This window comes from Gasterosteus aculeatus, chromosome 21 (genome assembly GCF_964276395.1).
Source record: "Gasterosteus aculeatus chromosome 21, fGasAcu3.hap1.1, whole genome shotgun sequence".
Lineage (NCBI taxonomy): Eukaryota > Metazoa > Chordata > Actinopteri > Perciformes > Gasterosteidae > Gasterosteus > Gasterosteus aculeatus.
Genome location: NC_135708.1, coordinates 17,132,359 through 17,160,140, shown reverse-complemented (window position 1 = coordinate 17,160,140; position 27,782 = coordinate 17,132,359). Strand labels below are relative to the sequence as shown.

General features: G+C 47.5%; 4 protein-coding genes across 11 annotated transcripts; 2 read left to right on the top strand and 2 right to left on the bottom strand.

Annotated features, from left to right (window-relative positions):
- Positions 1-2,479: 2,479 nt before the first annotated feature.
- On the top strand, positions 2,480-16,947 carry LOC120811564 (tyrosine-protein kinase Yes). Of its 3 annotated transcripts, none has more exons than XM_078095971.1 (13): positions 2,503-3,097; positions 5,601-5,686; positions 8,362-8,662; positions 10,012-10,111; positions 10,551-10,649; positions 10,950-11,053; positions 11,616-11,765; positions 11,855-12,010; positions 12,367-12,546; positions 12,984-13,060; positions 13,226-13,379; positions 14,402-14,533; positions 15,478-16,947. In XM_078095971.1, exons 3-13 carry the CDS (start codon positions 8,371-8,373, stop codon positions 15,684-15,686), a joined length of 1,653 nt encoding a protein of 550 aa, XP_077952097.1. In that variant the 5' UTR covers positions 2,503-3,097; positions 5,601-5,686; positions 8,362-8,370; the 3' UTR covers positions 15,687-16,947. The 3 variants fall into 3 exon arrangements, with proteins under 3 accessions (XP_040022966.2, XP_077952097.1, XP_077952098.1); XM_078095972.1 differs by lacking the exon at positions 5,601-5,686 and adding an exon at positions 7,405-7,633 and having other exon boundaries at positions 2,578-3,097; XM_040167032.2 differs by lacking the exon at positions 5,601-5,686 and having other exon boundaries at positions 2,480-3,097.
- A 57-nt stretch (positions 16,948-17,004) lies between these two features.
- Positions 17,005-21,318, top strand: enosf1 (enolase superfamily member 1). 3 transcript variants are annotated; one of them, XR_013454104.1, is made up of 15 exons: positions 17,005-17,173; positions 17,266-17,368; positions 18,085-18,200; positions 18,758-18,844; positions 18,945-18,971; positions 19,050-19,122; positions 19,310-19,348; positions 19,428-19,510; positions 19,599-19,721; positions 19,802-19,936; positions 20,047-20,088; positions 20,174-20,303; positions 20,386-20,562; positions 20,646-20,727; positions 20,930-21,318. XR_013454104.1 is itself a non-coding variant. In XM_040167034.2 (15 exons), the coding sequence occupies exons 1-15, from the start codon at positions 17,093-17,095 to the stop codon at positions 21,020-21,022; spliced, it is 1,314 nt and encodes a 437-aa protein (XP_040022968.2). In that variant the 5' UTR covers positions 17,005-17,092; the 3' UTR covers positions 21,023-21,318. The 3 variants fall into 3 exon arrangements, 1 of the variants encoding a protein (XP_040022968.2); XR_013454103.1 differs by having other exon boundaries at positions 20,383-20,562; XM_040167034.2 differs by having other exon boundaries at positions 20,463-20,562.
- Positions 21,151-23,587, bottom strand: tyms (thymidylate synthetase). Of its 2 annotated transcripts, XM_040167038.2 has the most exons (7): positions 23,253-23,587; positions 22,715-22,788; positions 22,334-22,508; positions 21,987-22,088; positions 21,723-21,898; positions 21,554-21,625; positions 21,151-21,475 (listed from the first exon to the last, which is right to left on the bottom strand). In XM_040167038.2, exons 1-7 carry the CDS (start codon positions 23,488-23,490, stop codon positions 21,338-21,340), a joined length of 975 nt encoding a protein of 324 aa, XP_040022972.2. In that variant the 5' UTR covers positions 23,491-23,587; the 3' UTR covers positions 21,151-21,337. The 2 variants fall into 2 exon arrangements, with proteins under 2 accessions (XP_040022972.2, XP_077952101.1); XM_078095975.1 differs by having other exon boundaries at positions 21,554-21,898; positions 23,253-23,586.
- A 414-nt stretch (positions 23,588-24,001) lies between these two features.
- On the bottom strand, positions 24,002-27,648 carry LOC120811565 (clusterin-like protein 1). Of its 3 annotated transcripts, none has more exons than XM_040167033.2 (8): positions 27,510-27,648; positions 26,811-26,974; positions 26,549-26,697; positions 26,146-26,316; positions 25,634-26,069; positions 25,360-25,473; positions 24,853-25,067; positions 24,002-24,731 (listed from the first exon to the last, which is right to left on the bottom strand). In XM_040167033.2, the coding sequence occupies exons 2-8, from the start codon at positions 26,899-26,901 to the stop codon at positions 24,528-24,530; spliced, it is 1,380 nt and encodes a 459-aa protein (XP_040022967.2). In that variant the 5' UTR covers positions 26,902-26,974; positions 27,510-27,648; the 3' UTR covers positions 24,002-24,527. The 3 variants fall into 3 exon arrangements, with proteins under 3 accessions (XP_040022967.2, XP_077952099.1, XP_077952100.1); XM_078095973.1 differs by having other exon boundaries at positions 26,811-26,957; positions 27,510-27,639; XM_078095974.1 differs by having other exon boundaries at positions 26,146-26,304; positions 26,811-26,957; positions 27,510-27,614.
- Between the last annotated feature and the right edge of the window lie 134 nt (positions 27,649-27,782).

Genomic DNA, 27,782 nt, shown 5'->3' with positions numbered 1-27,782 from the left:
CTCGAAAACCAGCTAGACCGATGAATAGAACTACAGGTGAGAGGAAAAGTATTTTGATTTATTTTGGGGTGTGGGGGGGGGGGGGGGGGGGTCCCTTAAGAGTTTAGGAGTTACACAACAAGACACTTGAAGGTGCAGTCGGTCCTTTAAATATTTCCCCATGACCGTCTCATGAAGAACATGTATCTCCAAAACATCCATTCACCATGTAACAAAAACAGGTTTGTTCTGATCTTTGTGATTCGTTTTCCAGATAAGGTTTCTTTAGATTAAGAAGAAAGAAACATTAATAATATAACATATATTAAATCCCCAAAGGTGGAAACGAAGGATTATCAGGAGACGGTGACGTCAAGCTGACGTATTAGTGTATTTATAAAGTAGACAGTATAAATCAGCTGCCCTCTGGTTCAGGGCTACATTTATATTTTACCATTATACTATTAATTGTATGTACGGTGAGGTAGTTTAGTCCAGTGGTAACGACATCACACCCCACCAAAAGGTCACAAGATACAAGTTCTGCCACACAAATGTACAGTAATTAATGATTATATTTTATTTTTTCCCGGAATAATGTTTAATTTCCCGATTTGGGGTTATTGAAATGGAGCCACGTTGAATCTTCAGTGGGTGATTCGGACCGGTCGATCCTCGCCTGGCTCTGGTCTGTTTGTAGTGCAAAGAAGCGCTTTGAATCCTAAATACGGCGAGGTTACAATCACTCCGCTCTGAGGGAGCACTGCACCCAAGTGGCTGAGAGACGAAAGTGATCGCATCGAGGCCTTTAACGTCCTCCAGGTGAAGGCACGATAAAATCACACACAATACACAGCAGCCCACAATGTTCAGAATTACCAAACGGTTTCAAGTTGACCCATAAAGAGGGAAACAGTCACATAGTTGCATTAATGTAATAGGGAAATAGGCTGCCCTGTCCAAACAGGCAGATTGTCTACATAACAATTTGGGTGTTTATTTAAGGGCAAATACAGCATGTGTGGGTGTCACCTTGACTTTTGGAACCTCTAGTGACTTTGCCAGGAAATTCATTTTGATTCAGCGCAACACAATCACAGTGTAATTAAGGCTGACGAGTGAATTCTACCAGGATATCACTTCATCAACTTTAAATTACATGTACGAGCCTGAGAACATTAAGCAGATAAGAATATTGATCCAGTGCTCACCTGATGTTTGACTCACCACAAAGTATAAACATCTTCTTGTGGGAATCACAGTGGAATATTAATAAAGGAGTAGTTTAATCTCCTGCTCTGTTTAATGCTTGTTGCTTTTCTTGTCACACTTGTATTATATTGAGTGACGGTGTTGATGTGACATCCGGGTGATGTCATGAAACTGATAAACAATCTCGTAGATACATCATAAAATCAATATACACGGTCAATTTTAAGAATGTGTCCATATAGTTACTCACTGATTACTTTGGCAATGTGTGTAAAAGAAAATATGCTCCTGTTTATTAAAAAGGGTGTACAAACAGCAGCTGGTGTGTGTGTGTGTGTGTGTAAGATTTGTAGGACCCGAGAAGAACGTTTGACTCATTCTGATTTTATTTGCTGTTAACTTTTCAGAGCGCCTACTGGTGTAGACACGTCGTGTTTAAAGAGCTTTATTGAGGTTCCTGTCTTGTGTACTTAGTATTTTACCACACCGCTTTTACAACAGAGAGCGTATTTGTAAATCTAATTTGTGACGCGTGTGCGTGCATGTGTGTGTGTGTGTGTGCGTGTGTGTCACCAGAAGTGATGAGATGAAAGAAAGAGACCATGCATTGTGTAATTAAGATGCAAATTGGACACGTGGAATACAAGCTAAATGTATGTTTGCTTAATCTATTGTTTATTTTATTTTGTCAGATTTAAAAAATTGCATTGTTTTGTTATGCTATTAATTTTCACTTTAAATAAAGTTTCCTTTAGAGAACATGAATTTTCAGCACATCATGTTTTATTATTAATTATAAAAAAATGAATACTGTATTAAAGAAGGTAAGTGTCTGTACCATAAAGCAGGTGTTAGTAATTGTGTTTATTGTAAATAAAAGTCAAAATAAATATGCAAATAGGACAAATAATACCGTTTAGCAGTTTTCCTTTTCATGTCTTATGTTTCTAATCCCTATGAAGTTAACTCGTGACCTGCAGCATGATGCGAGGCAATATTGTTATTAATATTAATCAAGAGGGAAATACTTTCAGAAACCAGGTAGTTGAGACTCGGGATGATGGATGATGACGTGATCCATTGAATACTCGGCTGGGTTAGTCCCGCCCACATAGGTGTCTCTCGGGCCCCCCCCCCCGCGACCCTTGAACTGCAGATGTGCAGCTGCAGTACCCGCGCCGCGGCCGGCAGGGGGGGCTGGAGCTCCGGACCTGTGAGTGGAAACGGCGCCCGCAGAGGCCGCCTCGAGCCCCCCCCCCCCCCCCCTCCCCTCCGTGAAAACCGTGGAACCACCCATCTGGTCTGCTGGTTCGCTCTCCTCTGCTGCCTCTCACATGAGGATCTCTTTATAATTCCTCTATCCAGCCACACCCCCCTCCCTCCTCTCCCTCGCTCCCCCCCCCTTTTTTTTCCCCCTTTCGCGTGGTCGTCTCCCCTCCGCAGCTGTTCTCAGATCAGCTGTACCGGACGGATCCGTCCAGCTGTGCGCGGCTCCTCCAGTCCCGCAGACGGGGTCGGCCATGTTGTTGTGCGGTGGGGGGTTGATGTAAGTTCGGCAGTGGGAAGTGGAGGCTACGAGGAGCCGGGACACTTGGATGACTGGATCTCGCTCGTTCTCGCCGATCCGCAGCTGGAGGACGATGGCTGCGTCGCGCGCCCTCACCCGCTGCAGCGCTCCATCGATTTAACTTCGGCATTAAATCTGTTCAGCTTCTTCTGTTCTTCTCCACCTCCCCCCCTCTCTGCTGGATGGATGAAGTGAGGATGAAGGCGGTTCGGTCTCTGTTGGAATAACTGCCCCCCCCCCCCCCCCCCTCCACCACCCCCCCCCCGCTCCCGGGTCTGATTTTAGGAGAGGAAGCAAATCCAAAGGAGAAAACCAGAAGGAGAAGGCGGGTTTGAGAAGGTAAGATCTCAAATGCAAACGAAGTGTGCTTTTCGTGTGTCAACGGGATCGTGAGGATGGGCCGGAACGCTCCGACCTGTCATCAACAAAGGAACCGACGCGTCTGATGGGAATGCACAGAAACCCGTCGGTGGCTTGTAGCGCGCGTGTGTAACGTATTGATCAGCTCATCGTGTTTTTTAGGTTAATGCATCACTGGAGGAGCACGTGCTCGGAGTCCCACGGGAATATTACTGAAACCATATCGGGAGTCAGATACATATTTCAAAGTAGGACAAGGTCAAAACACCTTCTCCATACCTTTTATGGCAACATTTATCTTACATTACATTACAGGTCATTTAGCTGACGCTTTTATCCAAAGTGACTATATGATATACTGTTTAATTAGTAAGGTACTTAATGTAGTAGTAAAACAAAAGGTTATAAGTTAGATTGCGTGGAAAAGAATACACGTCATCTGTCCGTTTCTATTCACTCTCTGATTTCATCCCTGTTGAAACAACGTTTTCCATCCATTGTGTTCATTTAAAGCCAGACACAAGATGCCAAAGTGCCACCTCATGGTTTCAGATGTTAACCTCAATCTGACTCCGCCTGAGTGGGATGAGAGTGTAGATGATAGTCAGTAGCCGGAGGAGGAGGAGGAGGAAGTCCAGGCCCTTCTGGCTGTGAACTCAAACTTCGTGATGGAACAGCTGAGTCACAGTTTGTCGCCGTTGTCCCCGGTTTGTGTTTTTTGGGTCTTACCACCTCCACTCTGAGTTCAGGGGCCCGAGGAAGCATCCTCGTTACCTCCGATTGAACCGACTGCTGAACAGCTCCGCCCAACCGGGACTAAAAGCGCTGTTGAACCTGAGGAGTGGGGAAAGCTAAAGGTGGATAGCGCAATTCATATTTAAAATATTTTAATATTTTAAAATTGCAGCAGTCCTTTAAACCATTGGACGGTAAATTTGTTGTCTTCCATAGTGGGTTTTTATTGCCTAATCAGTCAATAGTGCAAAAGTTTACATTTTATTCAAACGTGGCGGTGAAATCAGTGTATTTCACTGGAACCCGTTGATGCGATTTGCATTTAACAAAGCATGTGGTGGCCTAAACACGGACTTTTAAAATACCCATTGCGTAACAGCTTAATCATTTCATTATCAAGCAGATAAGAATCTGGTGAGGGAGATTGGTGCAAAGTCCCCATGTGCCGTTTAATCCGTATACCTGCTGCAGATCATGACCCAAATGTCCAAACATAAAGAAAGACAGCAGCCCAAAATCTGTGAGATCTCGCCTCATCACGAAGCGGCACAAAGTTCTCCCTCCGACTTCTTCCGTCGCCACACACCAAGCACGGCCACCGATCTATTAATACAATTGAAGGAATATATCATGTTCTACAGGAGGTGTTTTCTGTTAAGGATTTATCTATTATTAGGGGAATTCATTATAGGGAAAAAGTAACACCAAAAAAGAAAAATCATGCAAACATTCCAAAGACAGCATTGCTTGTACAGACATGAAAAAGAAATGACTTTGCTTGAAAAACATGTTTAAGCACGAATCTGAAGATGAGACGAGATAAGAATTCGAGTGTGTGAAGTTCTGGCTTCGGATGTGTTTCTCCAGAGAGGAGAAGAGAAAAAAAAACGCCCCAATCCAGCCGATCACGTGGTCGCTCCGTTCAGATGTTGACACTTCAAACACTCGGCCCTGTTGTGTGTTGTCAAATTTGCAGACACACACTCTAACACGCCAAAAACAGCTCCCACTTAGACTCCGGAGCCAGTATTCAGGTATCCCCATGAGACCGGTTTATTCTAGAAAACAGCGTGATTTTGGCTCTCCGGCTTCACAAAAACTCGCATGAGCGACAGAGAAACCCTCTTCTGGTGGACTCGTGCTCTGGTTTGTCACGTTAAGGGGAAAAAAATGAACGTGTTAAGAGGACATCTTTTCACTCAAGACTGAATTATTAATGCTAAAGACGGTCAGTGATTAAATGAGACTGTATTTCATGTTATGATAGAACCGAGTTATTGATGTCTCTCCGTACCGAGGCTTCACGCCCGTAACGTCACATGACTCCTCTCCAGACCGGTTTTAAGAGGAATGTGGTAGATGATGGTGGTAACGGCAACATCTGTTGCAGATCTGAGGCCCAGTAAAGCTCCAGAGGGCCTTCCCCCGTCTGCAGCTGTCCGATTGGACTTACGTCACACGCTTCAGACTTCAGACCTCTGGTCATCTGTCAACTCGATCGGCGTCTGGGAAACGTCGACCTAAACCCCCAGAGGAGAGCGGGATGCTCACGTACAATAGAATGCTGCAAGAGGCCGCACAATAGCGTCCGTCGGATTCAGTCCTCACCCGCGGTTGCAGTTAGCATTTAGCTAGCATTAAGCTAAACAGCGTCGCGTCACAATCTTTTGTGTGATTAATGGGCCAATGTGATATGTATCAAAAGGCATCAGTTTGTTTCTGACACTGTGAATGTGGATCCACTCAGCTGAACTTTGTCGCCGCCGCTTTCTGAGCCGTGACCTCGGCGGCACCCAAAACGCCGGCATCGCTTCAGCCTTGAGTGCGTGAGAGGTCAGTCCGGTTTCTTACACCTGGAGCAACGTTTGACATTAAGCGGTTTCTGTTTGTGGTGCAAACTGTTGGCTTCTTGGTAGAATTGCGTTACTGTGTGTGGTTGTATTCACTGTGCTTTGTTAACACACAGCGTAACTGAAAGCGGATCCCACTGACTTATTCTGGAAGGGTTCCATTTTCACGAGAAGGCCTAGAAATATGTCTCTCAAATGAAATATTTGTTGCTTTTAGCCAACTTGATGCTTTCCTTTAAACATCTTTGTTGTTCGAGTCCCTCGAGATCCCGTTTCTACGGTAACCAACGGACCCGAAGGCAGACGCTGGTCCGTGTCCTTCTTTGTTTCAAAGATTCCCGGCGGCCTAAAAACAAAGAGACGTTTCTGAGGAGGAAGAGGAAGGATCCTTCCCGTTTGTTTTTAGTGAGGATTCTAATTTAAACTCTCCGTCCCTCGCTGTTACCGCGCGGATCTGACTGGTGCAACTGGGAGTCGTCCGGGGGTGGCGTGCCGCTGTAGGTCATGGTCTCATCCCGAGGGGGCCAGTGGGACGTTGTCAGCAATAAGAATACGTTACTATTATTAGCGGCGAGGCAGCGTTCCCCCCCCCCTGCGGTTCCGTGGCTCTGCTGTTCAGGAATGAGCTTGAGCGTTTGAGACATTTGATGGCGACACCTCGCTCTTTTTCCATCTTTCCCCTTGTCAGTATGTAATGGATGTCGGGTCGACACGCCACCAAAATGGTCGTGTGCAGGTGCAGTTTGAGGACGGCACTGTGGTTACTCTTTTTTTTTTTCTTGCTGTTATCCTCTTAGGGTAAATCCCCCCCCCCCCCCCCCCATCCTCATAATCCTCCCAGTTCAAGCTGGTGTTCACTGTGTGTGGTTGCCCCCCCACCCCCTCCCTCATGCCACCAAGCTGCTGCCTCCCCTGCCAGTTCCCCTCCTATATGGATCACCGTCTCTGCGCCCACGCGGGTACCGTTCTGTCGCTCATCTCCCCCGGTGGCGGGGGGGGGCGATTGTCTGACTGGAATATTGTATTTCCACGTGCATAATATGCTGCAACTTAACATGAATTACGCCGACCGAGCCGACGAGCGAAGCCCTGCGCCGTCTCTCCGCTTGTCTCTACGTTAAAGGAAAGTTCGGCTTTGAAACTCTTTTTTTTTTTTTCTCTTTCTTTCCATGCCGACATTCTCAACATACTGGCTCAAGATCTAACATCTGAGATTAGATTTCTTGGCCCCTTTGGGGACTTTTCTCTAAAGTGTTTTTTGGACCGCCAGCGTTCAGCGAGAGCTGCAACCTGCAATTTAAACGGTCGTACGGTTTTTATTTGAGCAAAGTGCTCCGAAGCCTTGGAAGGTTTCTTTGATTTGTCCCCGTTTTGTTGATTTCCTTGGCAGCTGAGCCGGAAAACTCGATGAACTCTGGGATGCGCGCTTGCTTTGCTGATGAGGGGGGAAAAGGTCCCCCCCGCCTCCCAACCGAAAATCAAAGCTACTGTTCCCAAATCAGTGAGAGGTGCCTCAGAAGAGCCTCTTCTGTTGCACCGAGGCGCTCGAGCCCGTAATCCCGTCACCCCCGTTGTTCAGACCGCTTTCAGAGCTCCCGGTTCCTCCAGTCCTCCATTGTTTAACTGTCATGTAACGTGTCGGCGCCAATTAACCGAGGCCAACTCCTCCAGCAGCTGTTGTTGTTGTTGTTGTTGTTCCAGAATGAAAAGCGTTCCGATCTGGACTTCTTCACGAGCACGCGCGTCTCCATTGTCTCCACATTTTCCGGGCCTTCACCTCGCTAAAGAACGCCTTCCAGGCTACGCTTTTAGATCCTGCAGCGCGGACGGATGATGAGACGTTGTGATTCTGGGCTCAGACACACAATGTACAGACACGGATTCCTCCCACGCGACAAGACACCCAGACTGCTTATGTAACACTCTGCAGGTGAGCCGGGGGGGTGTCGGGTTCAGACACACACCACCGTCTCAGACGTGGCCCCCGTCTTTGTGGTGGTGCAAAAGCCCTTCTTGCGCCTCGGATGTCATTTTCCTTCCGTTTCCGTCTCTCCGCAGTGGTCCTTCATGCATTTGTGTGATTCGCTTTCTTGTCGTTTTGCATCTCGTTTGATCTACTGGCGTCATGCGGCTCCGGGCCTAGTGACCCCTGACCCCTTGGGCCTCCGGGGCCGTGTGCGGTCGGCATGTTTTAGTCATTCATAACTAGGCGGAGGGCACTTTGAATGTTATTAACACCGCTGATACCGCAAAGAGTTTTCATTTTTCTCCCTTTTAAGGCCGAAGTGTTTTAGATCTGCAAACGTTAGTCGACGTCTTCGTCGACCAAACCGTGACCCGGAATAGGTCACCACGATATGAAATGATGGCTCTCGTACCTCAAAGCGCTCGATGGAATCTACACGTTGGAGGGGCGCGTGGGTTGAAAGCGGATTCTCCGTCTGCACATATGTCCCAGTTACCACTTGGCTTATAGTCTTAGTGGGTCGCAACAACAAAGCGATTCACATGAAAATATCGGGTCATTTGAGTTTTTCGTTTCATAACGCTGAATTACTCGGTCGCCCGCGCGTTGCACCCGTTGATCCCGCCCTTGACTTTGTGCACGTGTCATTCATTGTTTCGTCTTTCTGGCACTGAAGTGGTCTGTCCCGTCAGGGCGAGACGATGGGCTGCGTCAAGAGCAAAGAGGACAAAGGCCCCACGATGAAGTATCGGCCGGAGAACTCCGCGGCGTCGGACCCCAACGCCGCCACAGCCGCGCCTCACGTGGGTCACTACGGACCGGACCCCACCCAGCTGCAGCAGAACCCGCCCCCCTCCTCTTCCGCGGCCTCCGGGGCCCCCAACTTCAACCAAAGCCTCACGCCGTTCGGAGGCTCGTCGGCCATGACTCCCTTCGGAGGAGCGTCGTCCTTCTCCGGCCCCGTGTCCAACTCCTTCTCCGGCGCCGTTTCAAGTGAGTGGTGTTTGACGCTGACCACTTTTATCTAGTTCCTACGTGTCCTCCGGCCGTAATCTCTGTGTCCGTCGTTCATCTTTTCTGCTGGACTCTTTCCAGAACGCCATATGGAATCAGATATTTAAAACCGTATTGATTTTAATTTTGTGTTCAAAGAGACTTGACTCTCTGCAGACGTGTAATCCGACGGCAACAGAGATGGAGAATATTATAAATATAAAACCCCGGATGGCATGATGTATAACTTTAAATACGCCTTCATGTCCTCGTCAGAATGAATTATGACAACTTTGGGAGTTTCTCGCCTTCTACAACCATGATTTTGCATGGAATTTTGATTCATGACCAAACACAGGATTTGATTTAACATGATCGAGGTTTTTTCTATGTGGCTTTCTCACTAGCTGACTAAGGAATACCAAAGTAATATAAAATCACATTTCTGGTGCTTGTTTGTGAATCGAATTTGTTCTTAATTTTTTTTGCTTGTTTATTGCGCATTGATCCATGAGAGAAAATAAGAACACATTTCAGATGCCCGTTCTTAATGCTGATATGAGGCAATAGTCTGAGGAGAATATTCAGCAGTGTTTTACGGTTAATGGGCTAAAACACACTTAACACTGAGCTTAACGCGGTCGGTGTTTTTGATCCTTCGCGTCGGGGTCACGGCTAATGTCCCCGGCCGCTGTTATTTTAAACTAGCTTTCCCCGCTGTTTGAGTGAACCCAGGTCCTGTTATCATCTGTGATCACCGTTAATGTGTCTGAGCAGCTTACGGCCATCCTGAGAGCGAAGGGATGAGATTGAACCCTCCTGTTTCGGTGGGATTTAGGTTGTAATCCCCCTCGGTGTCGGATTATCTGCTCTCAGGGAGGGGCGAAGGTGGCACTGCCATGGCTCAGATAATGAGATTACTGCACTGACAGCATTGTTGTATATATATATATATATATATATATATATATATATATATATATCTGTGTCTGAGGGTGTGGCTGTGCAGCAGGCAGAATGTTTTGCAGGAAGCTGGTAAAGGACTTTATTATCCATAGAGCTACGACTTGTGGACCGGTTACGTGTAACATGTGACACAAGGAAGACCTGCCGCTGCGTTTCCTTTGTCTCGGGTGCAGTCACGGTGGCGTTTCTGAGCATTGGAAGGGATCATACAACAGATTTAAAAACCTTCGAAAATCAATACAGTCTGAGCACTCAGGCCTTTTGGCGAGGCAGATTTATTCCTACCTCAATGGTCCATTTAAACGGTCACACACACAGATAAAGCTGTTTCCTGCGGCAGGCCCTCTAGTCTTGTGTTTACTCACCTCTTTTTGTGTTCCTAGGTGGCGTGACCTTCTTTGTGGCCTTGTACGACTATGAAGCGAGAACCTCTGACGATCTTTCTTTTAAAAAAGGAGACCGCTTCCAGATCATCAACAACACGTGAGCATCTTCCCAGTTTCCCGCTCAGTTCATGGGGCTTTTGTTCATTCCAGTGATAACGAGATTACTCTCGTCCACGCACCTGTTCTATGAATACATTCGCAGCGGAATCGTCGCCTGGGATTTTCAGCATTGTCATGTAAAGCAGATTAGTCTCATTGAATTCCCATTGTAACAATGGTTTTCACTCCAAGCTCGGGGGGGGTTAAATGAATGCAGAACAAATTACTAAAAAAATCCACGCGCCTTCAAACCGTTTTCCGTAAGCCACCGTGGAAGCTAAAGAGACGATAATTCATCCGCGCCTAATGAGCGAATTATTAACCATTAACCGCTTTTCCTCCATCAGTCGCAGCAGCAATGCGGCCTCGGGGTTGACTGCTGAACGGGACGAGTCTCCTCTCTCCCGCGTTCATTGTCCCTTTTTCTCCCCCCACAGAGAGGGAGACTGGTGGGAGGCTCGCTCCATCAACACGGGTAGGAACGGCTACATCCCCAGCAACTATGTGGCCCCTGCTGACTCCATCCAGGCTGAAGAGTAAGGCCTTGTTAAAGCCTCGTTACCCGCTCCGCACGAGGAGACTAATAACACCGGCATGATCCCGTCTCACGTGGCCCAAATACCAACAGCTCCCCGCCCTGGATGGAGCTTTATATTGGGATATTTGGGACGGCTTCTAAGCCAAAAAATGGACATGCCATGTACCATGAAAGGTCCCTCTTTCGGTATATGTTGGTCTCTCTAGGTCACATGCAGGCTCATTATATACACCACCATCTGAGAATGTTTCAATTTGGCATTTTTCGTTTTTTTAATGTAAATGCTTCCTGTTGGCAGGTGGTACTTTGGTAAAATGGGGCGCAAAGATGCTGAGAGGTTGCTGCTGAATACAGGAAACCATCGAGGAACCTTCCTAGTGCGAGAAAGTGAAACCACTAAAGGTGAGGACCACTTCTTGAGTCGGGCGGCAGCCTGCGATACTTTGGGGCAAAAAGCTTAGTCGCGGTTTAACCGCCAGAGCGTAAGATGAGCGACTACATCTGAAAACATCGGGTTTCTTCAATCAAAGCCGAAAAAAAGAGCCCCTTTAAACCAGTTGGCTTTTAGCATTCCGTGTTGTGTGTCTAAATAGCAAAACAAAGCTTCCCCACACTGCAGCAGCGTCAGCTGATGATCATGGGTGTCCCGGCGCCCGGAGCGCAAATCAGACGAGTGAGCAAAATGCATTCATGCAGCACTCCTCGACATGGAGGCCTTCCAGGAAGCAAAGATGTCGTTAAAAGTTGTCGTGAAAAAAAGAGGGAGAGCAGAACTGAATACTGAATTCTGCTTTGCCTCCCCGAGTGAAGGAGTTTTGTATGTCGAGGCCATCGCAGAAAAAAAACAGAACTTCCAAGGACAGGACAGGACTTAATATGCGTCGACCGTCGGCTCCGTGCGATGCGACCTTGGCCGCTCGTGCTCGGTTCGGACGGACGGCATGTCCCTCTTCTCCTCCTCCAGGTGCCTACTCTCTGTCCATACGGGACTGGGACGACGCCAAGGGGGACAACGTCAAACACTACAAGATCCGCAAGCTGGACAGCGGGGGCTACTACATCACCACCCGGGCGCAGTTCGACGCGCTGCAGAAGCTGGTCAAACACTACACGGGTACGCGGGGGTTTGTGTCTTTCTGTGTGTCCCCGTCCCCCGATCCGGCGTTCGTGCGTCCCTAACGAAGCGCTCCGCTCCCGCCGCAGAGCACGCCGACGGGCTTTGCCACAGGCTGACGTCGGTCTGCCCCACGGTCAAGCCGCAGACGCAGGGGCTGGCCAAGGACGCCTGGGAGATCCCGCGGGAGTCGCTGCGCCTGGAGCTCAAACTGGGCCAGGGCTGCTTCGGAGAAGTCTGGATGGGTGAGCGAGACGGTGGAGACACGCGGGAACATGTCGGAGGGGGGGGGGGGGGGAAACGCCCTCTGGCGTTTAGTGCGTAGTCGTGATGAGTGCTGGTGGGAAAAAAAAAGAAATCAGCTGCGTAGTCGAACGCACACACACACGCACACACACACTCGGGACGGCTGTATTTACTGTGTCTATTTTAGTCCAAACCGGTGGGGAATTATCCACTTCCTGCGGTCGCTTCCTCTGTTTGTTGTGTCCTCCTTATCTCGGGAGAAAGTCTCTATTTGCACCGCTCATCCGGGGCATGCTTAGGGGGGAGGACCTAATTCATACAAACGCTCACCGCCCCCGTCTTTGTCTCCCCGCAGGCACGTGGAACGGCACCACCAAGGTGGCCATAAAGACGCTGAAGCCGGGCACCATGTCGCCCGAGGCCTTCCTCCAGGAGGCCCAGATCATGAAGAAGCTCCGGCACGACAAGCTGGTGCCCCTCTACGCCGTGGTGTCTGAGGAGCCCATTTATATCGTCACGGAGTACATGGCCAAAGGTACCCAAGAGATCGCTCAGCCTCGAAGAGAGATGCGACGCGTCTTGTGACACGGAACTGATGGGGGTCTATTTTTTTCTTTTTTTAAAAGAGAACGAAAGCCGTTTGTCTTGATTTCTCAGGCACAAATTGATCTTGAGGGGATTTTCCAGGCGTTGCGCTGATGCGTGAATGTACATTTTATGGAGGTTTTAATTAATGTGATGCACATAATGAGAGTCCTGGGAGTCCCTCGTGGTTCCCTGGCGCCTGAAACGAGGAACGTTTTTGTGTGTGTAAATATCAACTGTTTTTGCACGTGTGTCTCAGGTCTGGTTGTTGTGATCTCATAGATGAACTGATGGTGATTTCGCCACAATTCCTCTTTTTTTATTCACCAATTCACTTTCAAGCTTGATTTGACGCTCTTCATTTACAACCCGTCGCCACTTTTACAGGAAGCTTACTCGACTTCCTCAAAGAGGGCGACGGCAAATTCCTGAAGCTGCCCTTGCTGGTGGACATGGCGGCCCAGGTGAGACAGAACCGGACCTGTGCGTTTCCTGTTTCCATTTCAAGCCTCTGAGATCTCTTTGCGTCGATGCTCTGAGCGCCAGAAGCTGAAAAAAAACGATTTGCTCCCAAGCATCTGGCGATGATGCCGTCGAGTCTCACTCATTCTTTATTTATTCCTCTTCAGATCGCTGACGGCATGGCGTTCATCGAGAGGATGAACTACATCCACAGGGACCTGCGCGCCGCCAACATCCTGGTGGCCGACAACCTGGTGTGCAAGATCGCCGACTTCGGTCTGGCCCGGTTGATAGAGGACAACGAGTACACCGCCAGACAAGGTGGGCGGGGCTTCTTCCACACACACACACACAGACGCAGCCGGGCGCGCAGATCTCCGCCCGGCCTTGTTGTGCAACGACTGTTTAATTGAATGACGATGGCCGACAGTTAGCTCAGTGGGAAAGTATCTCCAACAAAGAGAGATTTGTGCAGAGCGTTTACCAAAGTATAGTGGCACGTTGACGAATTAACGGATTTGTTTTCTCATATGCATGTGGTTGTCATGCATCTGATCTATTGCCTTTATTCAGTGAAAAATGTGCATGATGATATGATTTAAAACACAGAAGGTTGCTCTGCGGTTTTAATTTAGATGAACTAACCCTATAGGAACACTATCTTTAATAATGGGTCCCTGCATGAAAAAGTACAATTAATTTTCCACTATTCATGTTGAATAATGAAGGTTTATATTGCCTAACCTCATCAGTCTACTTGTGTTATTATTAATCTATTCTGCTCCATGCCACTTTAATTTTAATAAAGAAAATTGAGTCAAGAAAGGATCCACTTAAGAAGATAAATAAACCAATAGCCCAAGTAATGAACAACTTTAATTAGATTAGAGTGCATTAAAACAATGAGATCAGACGATACCCCTAAATGACATTGTTCATTGTACATTAGAACAATGGCGAGTGAGTAATTCTTCATGCACGGACCATATTGTCCTTTATAACCATTATTATGATTATTGGTCTTAATGATGATGACTTGAGGCAGCATGAAAAACACAAGCGTAAATAATGAAATGGATGATAAATGATTCCATTCAGCAGCTTCTTGCTTACATTCAATCTCACAGGGAATAAGTGGAATAGAACCGAGCCGTGTGTTCATTAGTAGAACATGTGATTTCCTACTATGAAGAGTCAACATGTCTGCTGGCAGAAAGGACTGTAGGTCCATGGCCATTGTGATCCACTGGAGGTAAAGCCTGAGATGGAGGCTTATACGCCCTCTGGTGGAATCCCCCCACCCCTCACCCCTCACCCCTCACCCCTCTCCTCTCTCCTTCCAGGGGCCAAATTCCCAATTAAATGGACGGCCCCGGAGGCCGCCCTGTACGGCCGCTTCACCATCAAATCAGACGTCTGGTCCTTTGGGATCTTACTCACTGAGCTCGTCACCAAAGGCAGAGTACCCTACCCAGGTAAGTGACAGTGACACACACACACACAGACACGCACACACGCACACTCTGGTGTGGATTAAAAAGAAAGTGCAGCTCGGAGGGCGGTCATTGTCATCAGCTTTCAGTCTGTCAGTTTGACGTCGCTCCGCCTGACATTGTCTGCGCCGGAACGCACAAACACACACAGATACCATTACACACACACACATCACACACATGTTTGAGATTAAATGAGACCATCTGGTGGAGGCCGATCAGGAGATTGAACACCACTCTTGTTTATAACCATCTGCCGTGGCGACAGCGCCCTGCGGAGCAGCGCCCTGCAGTGTTCTGTCCCGCCTTCACGCGGCTCCCCTTTGTACGCAGCGCTGGAACCAACAATAGTATTAAAATCATTTTAAAAATAAAATCTGGTAAGGAAATTTAGGAAGAAGTATAAAGGAAATGTCTGTGAATGTTGGATGAGAAGATCAATACACTGATGTGTGCAACTAACAGCACGTCAGCTGTTGTTTTTAGAGTGACTTTCTGGCGTGGTGTTGTTGCCAAACAGGCTTCTTAAATGATGCTGGTTGACGAAGTTCATTATATTTGGAAATAGCCAGGCTAGGTGCCCCCCCCCCCCTCATTTCAGTCTTCATGCTATGCTAAGCTAACCGTCTCCTGTAGTTTCAACGTCGGTGGACAGAAGGGGAGTGGCGTCCACATACGCATCCAACTCAAACAAGCGCATGTCTCAATGTGGATCTATATATATATATATATATATATATATATTTTTTTTTTTTTTTTTTGCCTCAATTATCAAGGAAAGAAAATGCCAAATATTTCCATGTTTGAACCTCATGTATATTTTGTATATCTGATCTGATCCAATAAATCCTAAAAGGTGTTTTGGGACATTTCAAAAGGAATCCCCATAAAACCCTAACTTGCGGGTGTCCCCCCCCCCCCCTCAGGCATGGTGAACCGGGAGGTGCTGGAGCAGGTGGAGCGCGGCTACCGCATGCCCTGCCCGCAGGGCTGCCCCGAGTCCCTGCACGAGATGATGAAGCTCTGCTGGAAGAAGGACCCGGATGAGAGGCCCACTTTCGAGTACCTGCAGTCCTTCCTGGAGGACTATTTCACCGCCACGGAGCCACTGTACCAACCAGGGGAGAACCTATAGCCTGCGTGGACTATCCGTACGCCCGGGCGGGCACTCGCTTGAAGACGTGAGCTCTTAATGGTCGGACTGAAAGCCGACCGGAAACCAGACCAACCAGTCACATAAACCACTACTTTTTTTTAATAGGTTTTGCTTTTTTAAGCATCCGCCATCATTTCATTTTACATTTTGTATATTTCTGTTTTCTTATTGATGGTACAAGCCAAGTCTTACCTGTGTGAAATCTTTCATTTTAATGTGGATTCTTTTCACGGTGTACGTTAAGGACTGTGCTAAAAAGAAACGCATTCATTTCAGTTATGTTACAGACAATACATGTTTGGTTCTCTCTCATGAACACAATTTATCGCTGTATAAATAAGCTGTGATAATGCTTCGTAATAGAAAAACATGCAGTTTAATGTGGACATCTCGAGCTCCAATAGCCTCCAAATTGTATTCTTTTGTGGTAAATTGTGAATTATACATCAATTCAATGAATTATTAACAGATATAATATATTATACTAACAGGGAGAAGCTCTCAGGGGACTGTCGGTCATTATCACAGTCCATTTGGTTAATTGTTGAAACATAAATCCCACACAGCTTAACTTAAGCTACATTTATTCTGCTGCAGAGCAATTCCTTATTTGTTACAAACCAGCGACTGCGACGACACTGTGACGTGGTCTCTTATGCCTTTCTAATATTTCAAAATGCATTTTGTTGTTTTCATATCAATTCATTCTGTTTTCCTTTGTCTATCTCAAACCTGTGTCACATTTGATCCACACCAGGCGGTTTTATAGCTTGATTTGAAGACTTTGAAATGACATCATTCTTTCTGTCCCTCCATTGTGTGACCTCAGTTCAATCAGACGTAACGTGTCAGTGAGTTAGACAGTGATGAAACTGATGATGATGAAGCCAGATTGACACTCGATGATTTCACGAGCTCTTTCTAGGTGGAAAACATGAACAAAGCCTCTTTCATGTTCATGTATCTAAAGTGGCTCTGCAGAAACTATTTCTATCTCATAGAAACATGTTTTTTTACAGGGATCTTTTCCTTTTACTTATCGGGGCAGTATTATGGTGGAAAGAACGCTAATTGATGATTGAGCTTGTAAAGAAGGGCTTTTGTATATTAAAAAAAATGCTCATTTTCTAAGATTATCCCCCAAAAATGAAAAGATTGCAAAATATATTTGGGGTAGAGGTAATGTCTGCAGTCTGATCCGAGGAATTTGTACAATAAAGACGTGATTTTACAAATTCTAGTTATCTAGTTATTTTTTGGACTCGTTTTAAGCGGGTGACGTTTCAACCAATGACACGGCTCGGTGGGCGGGGCCAAACCGCCACAGGTCTCGCGGAGCAGGAAGTCCTCCACAAAAAAAAAAACAACAACACAAGTTCTCAAAAATGTCGCACAAAATCACCGCCTTGACGGTGCGGGACGTGAGGTTCCCGACGTCCGTGGAGCAGCACGGCTCCGACGCCATGGTGAGGAGCGCGTCTGTGCTTTGCTCGGTGCGGCTTTGTCGCGCGCGCCTGCGTTGCGTTGCGCTCACGTGCGTTTCTTCTCCGCCCTGCAGCACACCGACCCCGACTACTCCGCCGCGTACGTGGTGATCCACACGGACTGCGGCCTGAAGGGCTTCGGCTTCACGTTCACCCTGGGCAAGGGCACGCAGATCGGTGAGGTTTGCGGATTTTGCGCAAATAAAGTTTTAAACGAATAGATTAAAGAGAAAAAAAATAAAGTCGGTGCCGCGTTCAGGGTCACTGACAAGCGCAGGAAATATAAGTAACTTATGTGATGAGATAATGTAGGGCGTACATCAGTTAATTCTATTATTTATATATTTATATATATATATATATATATATATATATGCTTTGATCAAGTTGGTCCTGCACAGATGCACTTGAAGTGCATCTGTGCATTTTATTTATTCCAGGTTAAAACACGATTTTGTTAAATGAGTTGGGACATTAGTTTGGGTGTTGGCTGAAGAGGGCGCAAGACCATATTTTTCAAAATTTGTTTTATATGTAATAAAACAGTAAACAGTAGAAATAACCCAAAGCCTAAAGTTAACAGGCTCGCAATAGACTTCCAAACTGCACAACGTATGGATTGATCAGAAGGTTCTGCTATTCTTCACTCGACCTCAACTAAGAATATTTATTTTCAACTTGTTAAAAATGTAAAATGAAATGCTAACTTTATCCATCTAAATAGTTTCCTTTCCTTTTTTTAATTGCACTTGAACCTCTGTTTCTCTCACGTTCTTTAGCTTGAAGCATAAATTAAAAGGCTTCAATTTGAACCTCCCACCGCCACCTAGTGGCCAATGCGTCCTTCTCCCGGTGCAATGAAACATTCTCTTCCCTGTGGTTGTGGCCCGCAGTGGTTTGCGCCGTGGAGGCTGTGGCCACTCTGGTTGTGGGCAAATCTCTGCAGGAGATCGTGAGCGACTTCCGGGGATTCTACCGCCTCCTGACCAGCGACGGGCAGATGAGATGGGTGAGAGCGCCCACGCCGGCGTCCGATGCAGCCGCACTTTTCTATCTCTTTCAAAAGCAGCCGTCTGGTTGTAGAATAACTTCCTCTTGGCTTGTCGTTATGAAATTACTCATCTGTTGGATTCATTACCAAGATTCCAAAATTAGAGCCACGTCAACCCTGTTTGGATAACTGGTTTCATTTTAAACTCCTGTCTGTCATCATTGCAAGTTGCTGGCCTGCTGCTGACGATATGATTGAAGGACCCACAGGGTGACTAATCCTGTTTCTGAAGGTCTCAAAGTCCCGATGAAGACTGATGGGCCGAGACGACTAATAAACATGAAATGAAATATGGCAGCGTGAAGAAAAGCCATTTATAATGTGTGCAAAAAAAAATACGTTTTTGAAGGTCTCAAAGTCCTGATTGTTATTGACAAGTAAAAGTAAAAGCGCTCTCTTGCATGCAGCCAAAGAACATGCAAGAGGCTTCAAGTTCTTGCAGCTGGAAAAAATAAAAGCTCTTAATTTCGGTGTCCACTTTTCACACCCTGCCTCCTTTCCTTGAACCGACCCAGTTGGGCCCGGAGAAAGGAGTCATCCAGCTGGCCGTGGCTGCAGTCCTGAATGCTGTGTGGGACCTGTGGGCGCGGGCGGAGGGCAAGGTGGGGACTGTTTGCTTGGGGCATTATTAAAGAAAGGGTGGAGGGAGGGAGGGGGCTTGACACATCATGACCTGCTGTCTGTCGTTTTTTTCCCCTGCAGCCGCTGTGGAAGCTGCTCGTTGACATGGTGAGTCGCGGGGAAACGTGGACGTCCGACTGACGCGACCGCCCGGTGACCTGTTTCCTGTCTCCTTGTCTAATCCAGGATCCCAGGCAGCTCGTCTCGTGCATTGACTTCAGATACATCACCGATGCGCTCACGGAGGAGGAGGCCGTGGGTGGGACTGGTTTAGGATGTCTAACATATATACAGTGTATACATTTTTTTTAATATAAAATGATGTCTACAGAGTTCGTTGATGTTTAAAAAGCTCCCTCCATACATTTAATCCAGATTTAAAAAGGGATGTTGCACGAGCAGGTAGACGTAGAACAGACTCCTAACGCTTTGCTTTTCTCATCCAGACATGATCGTGAAGGCTCAGGAGGGCAAGCAGCAGAGAGGTGAGCGCACTCAATCATTGCACACTTGTCGTGGAGTGTGTGTGTGTTGCCTGACTGGCCTGCTTCTGCGTCCCGCCAGAGGACCAGATGCTTAAGGAGGGTTATCCCGCCTACACCACCTCCTGCGCGTGGCTCGGATACCCGGACCAGCTGCTCCGACAGGTCTCGGCGCTGTGAAACGCGTTGCTCAGGTTGGACCGCTCCCCCTTTTTAGTCAAACCGGCGTGACCGTCCTCGCGTGTTTCTGAAGCTCTGCACAGATGCACTGAAAAGCGGTTGGACCAGATTCAAGGTGAAGGTCGGCGGCGACCTGGAGGACGACGTACGCAGGTGCCGCCTCATAAGGCAAATGATCGGGCCCGAGAACACGTTGGTATGGTTGTTGTGCCCCCCCCCCCTCACCATTGTTGTCATATGAAGACACAAAGGTGCAGTAAAGTGTTGTGTTTTTAGATGATTGATGCCAACCAGAGATGGGGCGTGGCCGAGGCCATCAGCTGGGTGTCCCGCCTGGCGGAGTTCAAACCGCTTTGGATCGAGGAGCCGACGTCCCCCGACGACATCCTGGGTCACGCTGCCATCTCCAAGGTGACGAGCGGGGAGACGTGAAACTAAAAGTACTCAAATGTAATGAAATCGGGTTCAGAGGTTGTAGCGATATGGCATAAAATGAAAGACCTTCGACTTTGCCGTTGCAGGCTTTGGCTCCGCTCGGGATCGGCGTGGCAACGGGAGAGCAGGTCAGAGCTCGCGTTTCGATCCGCCGCACGTATCGCTGGCCGACGAGCTGATGTGTCTTTAGTCGGGTGACCGTTTCCTCTCCAGTGTCACAGCAGGGTGATGTTCAAGCAGTTCCTGCAGGCCTCGGCGCTGCAGTTTGTGCAGATCGACGGCTGTCGGGTCGGCAGCGTCAACGAGAACCTGGCCGTGCTGCTGATGGCCCACAAGTTCCAGGGTAAACGCAACAAAACGGACTTTAAAAAAAAAAAATGTTTAAACCAAATTGAATTCCATTTTCACTCTTTAAATGAAAGTAGTTATAACTGACTCATGTGGGCGAGAGGTGTGATATCTGCGTGAAAAGCAACGCGCGTGCTGCTGTGTTTCATCTCAGTGCCCGTCTGTCCTCATGCCGGAGGAGTCGGCCTCTGTGAGCTCGTCCAGCACCTGATTCTGTTCGACTACATCTCCGTGTCCGGCAGTCTCAGCAACCGGTGAGAGCAGGATTTGGTGTTTTGTTTTTTTCCAGTCGCCAGATAAGAGCTCTCGACTAAATGTACTTTTTTGTTTTTGCCAGAATGTGTGAATATGTGGATCACCTGCACGAGCACTTCACCAGTCCCGTGGTGATCCGAGACGCCCACTACATGCCCCCCAAGGTGAGGTGGACGGGAATGATGATTTAGAACATTAATGTATCTACGTGATTCTAAATAAAACTTTTTTCCTTTTGAGTGGCTTGTGAATTTCACAAACGTATCAAATAAAGGAAATCGCGTTAATAGTGCAATATTTCCCTTAAATGTTGTGAAGTAAAAAACAAACACTCCTGTTTGAGTGGAAGGTGCTCTTTGTTCTCAGGATCCAGGCTTCTCCTGTGAGATGCTGGAGTCATCGGTGCAGAGACACCAGTACCCCGAAGGAGAAGTATGGAAGCTGAACATGAGCAAATAAGCTGTACAAAGGCTCCTTTCCATCCTGGAGTGATACAAGTACCAGGCGTCGTATCCGGAACCTTTGTGACGTTAACTTGTGTGAAGCTGCACGGCTCCTTTTGGGTCAATGATTCAGTACAAATCATGTTCATTCTTTACCTACATTTTATTTTCTGATAATAACTGAAAACCACTTCACAACTGTGATTCTTGCAGATAAATTATCAGCGAAGATACTTTTCGGTAAAAGGTTTGGTTTTATGTGTCCGTTCACCAAAATCAGAAAGGCATTAAATAAAATTCTGATCTACTGAACTGTTGTCGTTTTTGATCTCTACACGGCCATCTGCATCTTAATGGCGGGATGAGGGTTGTAGTCGCAGATCTCAAAGTCCTCTGCTCGGAAATCATCGATGCTCTCCACTTTTCTCAGGATCTTCAGCTTGGGGAAGGGCCGGATCTCCCTCTGCAGCTGCAAATGTAGACAGGAGAGCGAGTCAGACAGCGAGCGGCGGGGCGGGGGTGGGGGCACCACCATAAACTGACCCACCTGTATTTTGAGAGGTTCCGTGTGGTTGACGTAGATGTGAGCGTCTCCCAGCGTGTGAACAAAGTCGCCCGGCTGCAGGAGGAAGTGAATTTAAAACGTGTGAGCGGCGAGCAAAACGCACTTTAAGCGACTTTTTTCTTTTTCCCCCCCCTGAGCGACGGGATCTCACCGAGAGTCCCGTGATGTGTGCGATCATGTAGGTGAGGAGCGCGTAGCTGGCGATATTGAAGGGCACCCCGAGGCCCATGTCGCCCGAGCGCTGGTACAGCTGACACGACAGCTCGCCGTCGCACACGTAGAACTGACACAGGGCGTGGCAGGGGGGCAGCGCCATGAGGGGGAGGTCTGCAGCGGCGCCGGGGGATTTTTCAAATGAATAAAAACGATGCATGTGGCAGTTTAGAGAGTATTTTAAACGTGGCGCGTGCCGGACCTTTGGGGTTCCAAGCACACATGATGATCCGCCGGTCCTCCGGGTTCTTTTTGATGGTGTCGATGACGTTCTGCAGCTGGTCAACGCCTCGTCCCGTGTAATCTGGTGAGGGATTCGATGCGCGGAAAAGAAAAAAAAAGGGTCATTCAACAGTATTATTTTAATCACGTGTGTGTGCTTTTAAAAAAGGACAAAAATGTCCAATATGGATCTACCCAATGTCCTCCAACAGTGTGAATAATTGCCGTCCAGAGGACGTTGATCAGACAACCAAGCTCACGTTTGGGTCACTGTTGCTCAAACTGTTCCCCTCAAAATACGACCGTGTAGCTGCTCGGAGTCTGCACCTTCGTGCATGTTCGTGTACTCGGCGCCAAAGTGCCTCCACTGGAAACCGTACACGGGCCCCAGGTCGCCCTCCTCTCTCTCGGAGAACCCGAGGTTGTCCAGGAAGTCCCGCGACCCGTTGGCCTCCCAAATCTTCACCCCTTTCTCCGAGAGCTCCTTGGCATTCGTCGATCCCTGAGACCCCACACACCCACACCCACACCCACACACACGGACGGAAAGAATCTTAAATTCTCAGCTACATGTTCAGTTATGTGATGACCTCTGAGGTGATGGAGAGGATAAGCGAAGACCAAAGCAGTCAAACCCCGAACTATCCGCATGGCAGTAAACCACTTGGTTTGGTTGAATTGTGAACAAATGACGGCGATCACGCTCACCTTAATAAACCACAGCAGTTCTTCTAGGATGCCTTTCCAAAACACTCTCTTGGTCGTCAGCAAGGGGAACTGGTCTACAAAATAAAACCAGTAATAGGTCACTTAATATTCTTGAGTACATAATTCATTACAGAAGTTTCCTTCTAGTTGTGGCCGCTGTATTAATTACTTTAATCACTCACTTTAACTTTATCTCACAAAATAAAATGGACAATAAATTAAACAATAGATTTGTTTTCCACGTGTCCAATTTGCATATCGATAACACATTGCAGGTCTTATTTCATCCCTTCCGGTCACTCACGCACGGACACGTCACTTTATTTGTCCTAGTCCTTTAAGTGTTGGTACCGGACGTCTGTGTCATTGGATTTTGAAAGAAGAAGGTGATTGAATTTCTAGCACTGAATATTTATGCATTTAAATCATGTATCTGAATGTTTTTCAACGTTAAAATATTCAACTGCAAATAATTCAACCGCAAAAAAAGTCAATGCAAAAATTCAATGCAAAAAAATTCAATTCAATACGGACGAACCTCTCAGACTGTATCTGGCCTGAGCACCGAACACGGAGAGGACTCCGGTCCCGGTTCGGTCTCCCTTCCTGCGGCCCTGCTGCATGATGAGCTCGATCTGGTCCAGATACCCGCGCTCATCGCAGAAAACACCAAAGTTCTTCTTCTCCTTCTTCTCCTCCACCTCCTCTGCAGACTTCTTCTCCTCCACCTCCGATTCTCGACCCTCTGCTGCGTGTATCTCAGACGTGGCGAGCATTGTGGTGGAAAAGCGAGTGACAGACTTGTTGTATTTCTCTTCGGTGGATTTTCGCGGGTGATTTGAAGGAATGCTTCTCGTTCTGACGTCTCGCGACAACTGAAGAAATCTCGGTCTGTATGGAAGATCATTAGTGCCGCTTTGAAAAAAATTAAAGATCCTTTAAGTTGTTAAACGATAAACAATGTCATAATTATGACTTAGCATCCTACAGTTATGAGATTCTATATCAATATTATTATAGAATCTATATTATAATAATGTTATTATTATCATTATAATGACCTTAAGGAGTGGCTTTGAGCTTCCATAAACAGGAACCATAAAAGGTTGTTAACATTACTTGCAGCATGTTTGCCTGAAGTAAAGCAGGAAAGAATAATAAAACTATACTTACGGATAAATAAAACATTTTTGAAAGTAATGCCATGTGTTTTTGTACAAGTAAAATGGGGACACGGTAATACTTACAAATACAAACTCCTTTGAGAAAAGAAATGAGGAATGACATGCATTTGTAATAATTTAATTATTCGTTGTAAAAAGTATTCTTGTGACAAAAAAAGAAAAAAAAAAGCTGAACCACAGAGTAAATAAATGAATCGCATTAACATCTTAAACCATAAGGCCGAATAACTAAAAAGAATACAAGCTGTCCATCTAGATGTGCATGTTCAAGTTTAACAAAAAAAGTGAAAGTGACTCAACTTAAGTGCAGAAATAACAACAACGTAAAACGATTTTTGAAGCCCAATACCAGCAAGTCAAGAGCTTAAATAGTTCCATGGCTACGGGTATTAATGCTGGTGCACATGGGACCATTTCATCTTTTTACACAAGGTCAATGAAGGATTCAATTCATGATTGTTTTTTTACCTCATCATTTTGGATTATAACGCATTGTGCCATTTGCATTGCGGGTCTTAGAAGAAGTAACGTTTGAACAAACGCACAGGGATTTGTCATGGTGTCAAGTTTCCAATTATCACATTTAATTGGCCTCATATTAAAGCTGCAGCTCCACCAGGTGAAACAAACTAAGCCGCGACTGGGTCGATACCGCTTATCTGCTGCTTGCGGAGTGCCAGAGCCTCCTGAGCTACATATTGGATGAAGGTCGGCTCGTCCACCTCCAGCCCCGAGGGGACTGAGACGGTTACCGGGCCAGAGTCCAGAATGGTCACAACCACACTGCTGTCCACTTTAGGCCTCATGTCCTTCAGCTGCTGCTGTGCATTCACCTAAAGAATCAATCAGTTAGCCAATCCGTGAAAGAATACAAACCACGCAGTTGCAGATTGGATTAACAGTGAATGACAGTATCAAAGCGCCTGCATGGCAAAAACACTGCTGCAGACGTACTGTGATCACACTGAAGAGGGCGCGTGGGCCCCCGGCGCCGTCGGGCAGATGGCGGACCCAGCCGTACTTGTCGTCCATGCTGCCGAGCCATGCCTGCGTGTCCTCTGCGTGTCTCCGGACCAGCTGCAGCCGCTCGTCGTACTGCTGACGGGTGGCGTTGAACAGCATGTGCATCTCCTCCGTCTCCGAGTGCAGCTGCCGGACGCCGGGACACTCTGCAAGCACGAGCGGGCGCGTGCAGAGAGGCCGGGATCAGAACAACTGAGTGAAAAGTTCACTTTTTCAGACGTGTCTTTCGCTGATTGCTGCATCAGTCATATCCTGCACCACGGATCAGTCGATTCATTCATCACACAGCGATAATATTTGATTAATTGTTGAACAGTCAAACATTTACACATACAGCGTATTCTGGTTTCAGCTTCTTAAATGTAAATTTGACTTTCTCGGTTTTCTCTGTCTACTGCTCACTAAAAGAAACGCTTTCTTTTTGCGCAACTTATTTACCTTTTATCAAATAATCTTCACATTTCTCGCACAAACTCTGCAGCTGCCAGCAGTCGGACGCTTGTCTGCGGAGGCCTCTGCACAGATATCTGCTCTGTGGCAGCGGTCCTGCACCTTTCAGGTAAACACACACATGAACACACGACAACAGAGGATGTACATTGATTTCAAACATAGATTCATCACCTTTCAAGTGAATCCCATTACTTCTTGCGTCATACTGTTTAGGATTCTCTAAAAGGAAAGGTCATTATGTCATTATGGCGCCGGATACCTGCGTCCGGCTGCCGGAAGTCAGTCTCCTCTTCTTGCCTCTCCCCAAATACATCGGCCACTTTGGAGCTCAGTCCTTCCAGCACGTTCCTCCCGAAGTCGGACACCGACTCCAGGACGTGATCCAGACCCAACGCGCCGAAGAAGCCGCCTCCGCCCCGCATGGAAGACGGCGAGCCGGGTCGCACCTCCGCGCTGAAGGCCTCCAGGAAGGAACCCCCCAACGCCTGTTGCCTCCTCTGCACCAGCGCGGCGCTCTGGTTGTACAGCAGCCCGGCGGCGGACAGCAGCCGGCCGAACGAAGCGTCCGCCTGCAGGAGCTCCGGGTCGCCCCCGTCGTCCGGCGCGTCGGCGCGTCCCGCGTTCTCCTCGTTCCGATTGTAAACGCGCTCGGGGGCCTCCAGCCGGGCGGCCATGTTCCTGAAGAACTCCTCCACCTGCAGACATTTGGAGCCTGTAGCGACTCTGCTTCAGCTCTCATCACTGTCTGAAACCGTGAAGACGAGGTCAAACCTTGAATGAGAAGGAGGCGAAGCCGCGGCGGCACGTGGACGCGTAGAAGGCCTTGCAAGTATCCTCCAGACAAGGCTGACACTCGTTGAAGGATAATTTGATTAAATAGTGACACTGCTGCTCGGCCTCCTCTAGTCGCTGCTCCGTGTCCCGGACCAGCTGCATCGCGCCCTGAAGGAAACCCCCGAAAGGGAAGAAACCGCCTCTTAATAAACTAGAGAAGATATGACGTCGTTGGCTCAAGGTCGTTTTGAAATCCACAGATGGTTCATCTGTCCCGACTGCCGTGGAGCTGTGACTCCCTGAACCAGCGCCCACGTCTATCGCTCGCTTCGCGTGGCGGGAGAATGTGTCATCGCGCACACAAGACTGGCATGCGACGGCCCAGCGACACGGTTCATACCTTCCTCTTGTCACTGCTGCGTCTCAGGGCCTCCACGAGGCCCCGGTGCCTCTCCTCCCTTTTCTCCATCGTCTCCATCACCTGCTTCACCCCGAGTAACGCCCGCTTAATTTCCTCATCAACGCACTGCTCCCCTGCTGCAGACAGCTCTGTATGCAGCCCGCACACACACGCACACACACACACACACATTCGTGACACACTGTAATCATCTAGTATTGGTAAGAACATGACGGCGTTTTTCCGGTAATAAAGGCCTCACTTTCCAGCGCGTCCTCGCTCAGCGGAGGAGGCTCAGCCGCACCGAGCAGGACTTCGGCGATGCAGAGAATGTGGAGGAGCAGCTTCCTCATCCCGTCTGGAGCTCTGTGGGACGCCGTGCAGAGGCGACACACTACCTGCTCTTCGCCTACGACAACAGACGGGCTTTGAAGTGCCGGTCATGGGCCACAAGGTGGTGTCAATTCTCAAGGATCTTATTATAGAGGGCATCTAAATGTTCAAACAACACAAAGAGCAGCTAATCTAATCACAGAACAAGGATAATAACCGCACTGGAATTCTATTTATTGTTGGAAATTCACAAGATTACAAGCTCAAATAACTATTTATTGTAAGACTCTTCTAGCTCTTGTAGAGGTGGACATTCAGCAGCAGCGTGTCACTCTTATCCTTTACACGTCAATGTACGCGTATTAATCAACAACATTAAAAGGAATTAGCACTGCCCATGTGAAATATTTTATACTGTGAATCTTTTCAATGGCAATTTTACCTATTTTTATCAACACAGACTTTTACAGGTTAAATGTGTTATATCCCACTTCCTAAAATCCATCTAAATGGAAAATCAACAATGCATTTGATCTCCGAGTCCACTGTTACAGAAGCAATTACTTTGCTCATTAATGCCGAATCCAGACAAATTAGATAGCCAAGTAGTTTTTACAAGTATATTTACCTGTGGCGTCTGCAACAAAAAAGAACCCCAGAACAAAAAGCTGCACGCTGTGCTGTCGGAGAGATGAGAGTTTCCTAGAAGGATTGTTCTATTTTTATGGATCTACTCACCAGCACAGATCCTATTAGCGAGCTGGCACGATTAAGCCCCGTGTGCACACAGATCATTTAAAGACATGAGTCGAAGCGCTCTGAACATTACAGGCTCAATTGTTTGCAGGTGCACCGTTTTCTCCTCGAGCAAAAGGTTGTGAGCTTCCTGCGGAGACCTGGC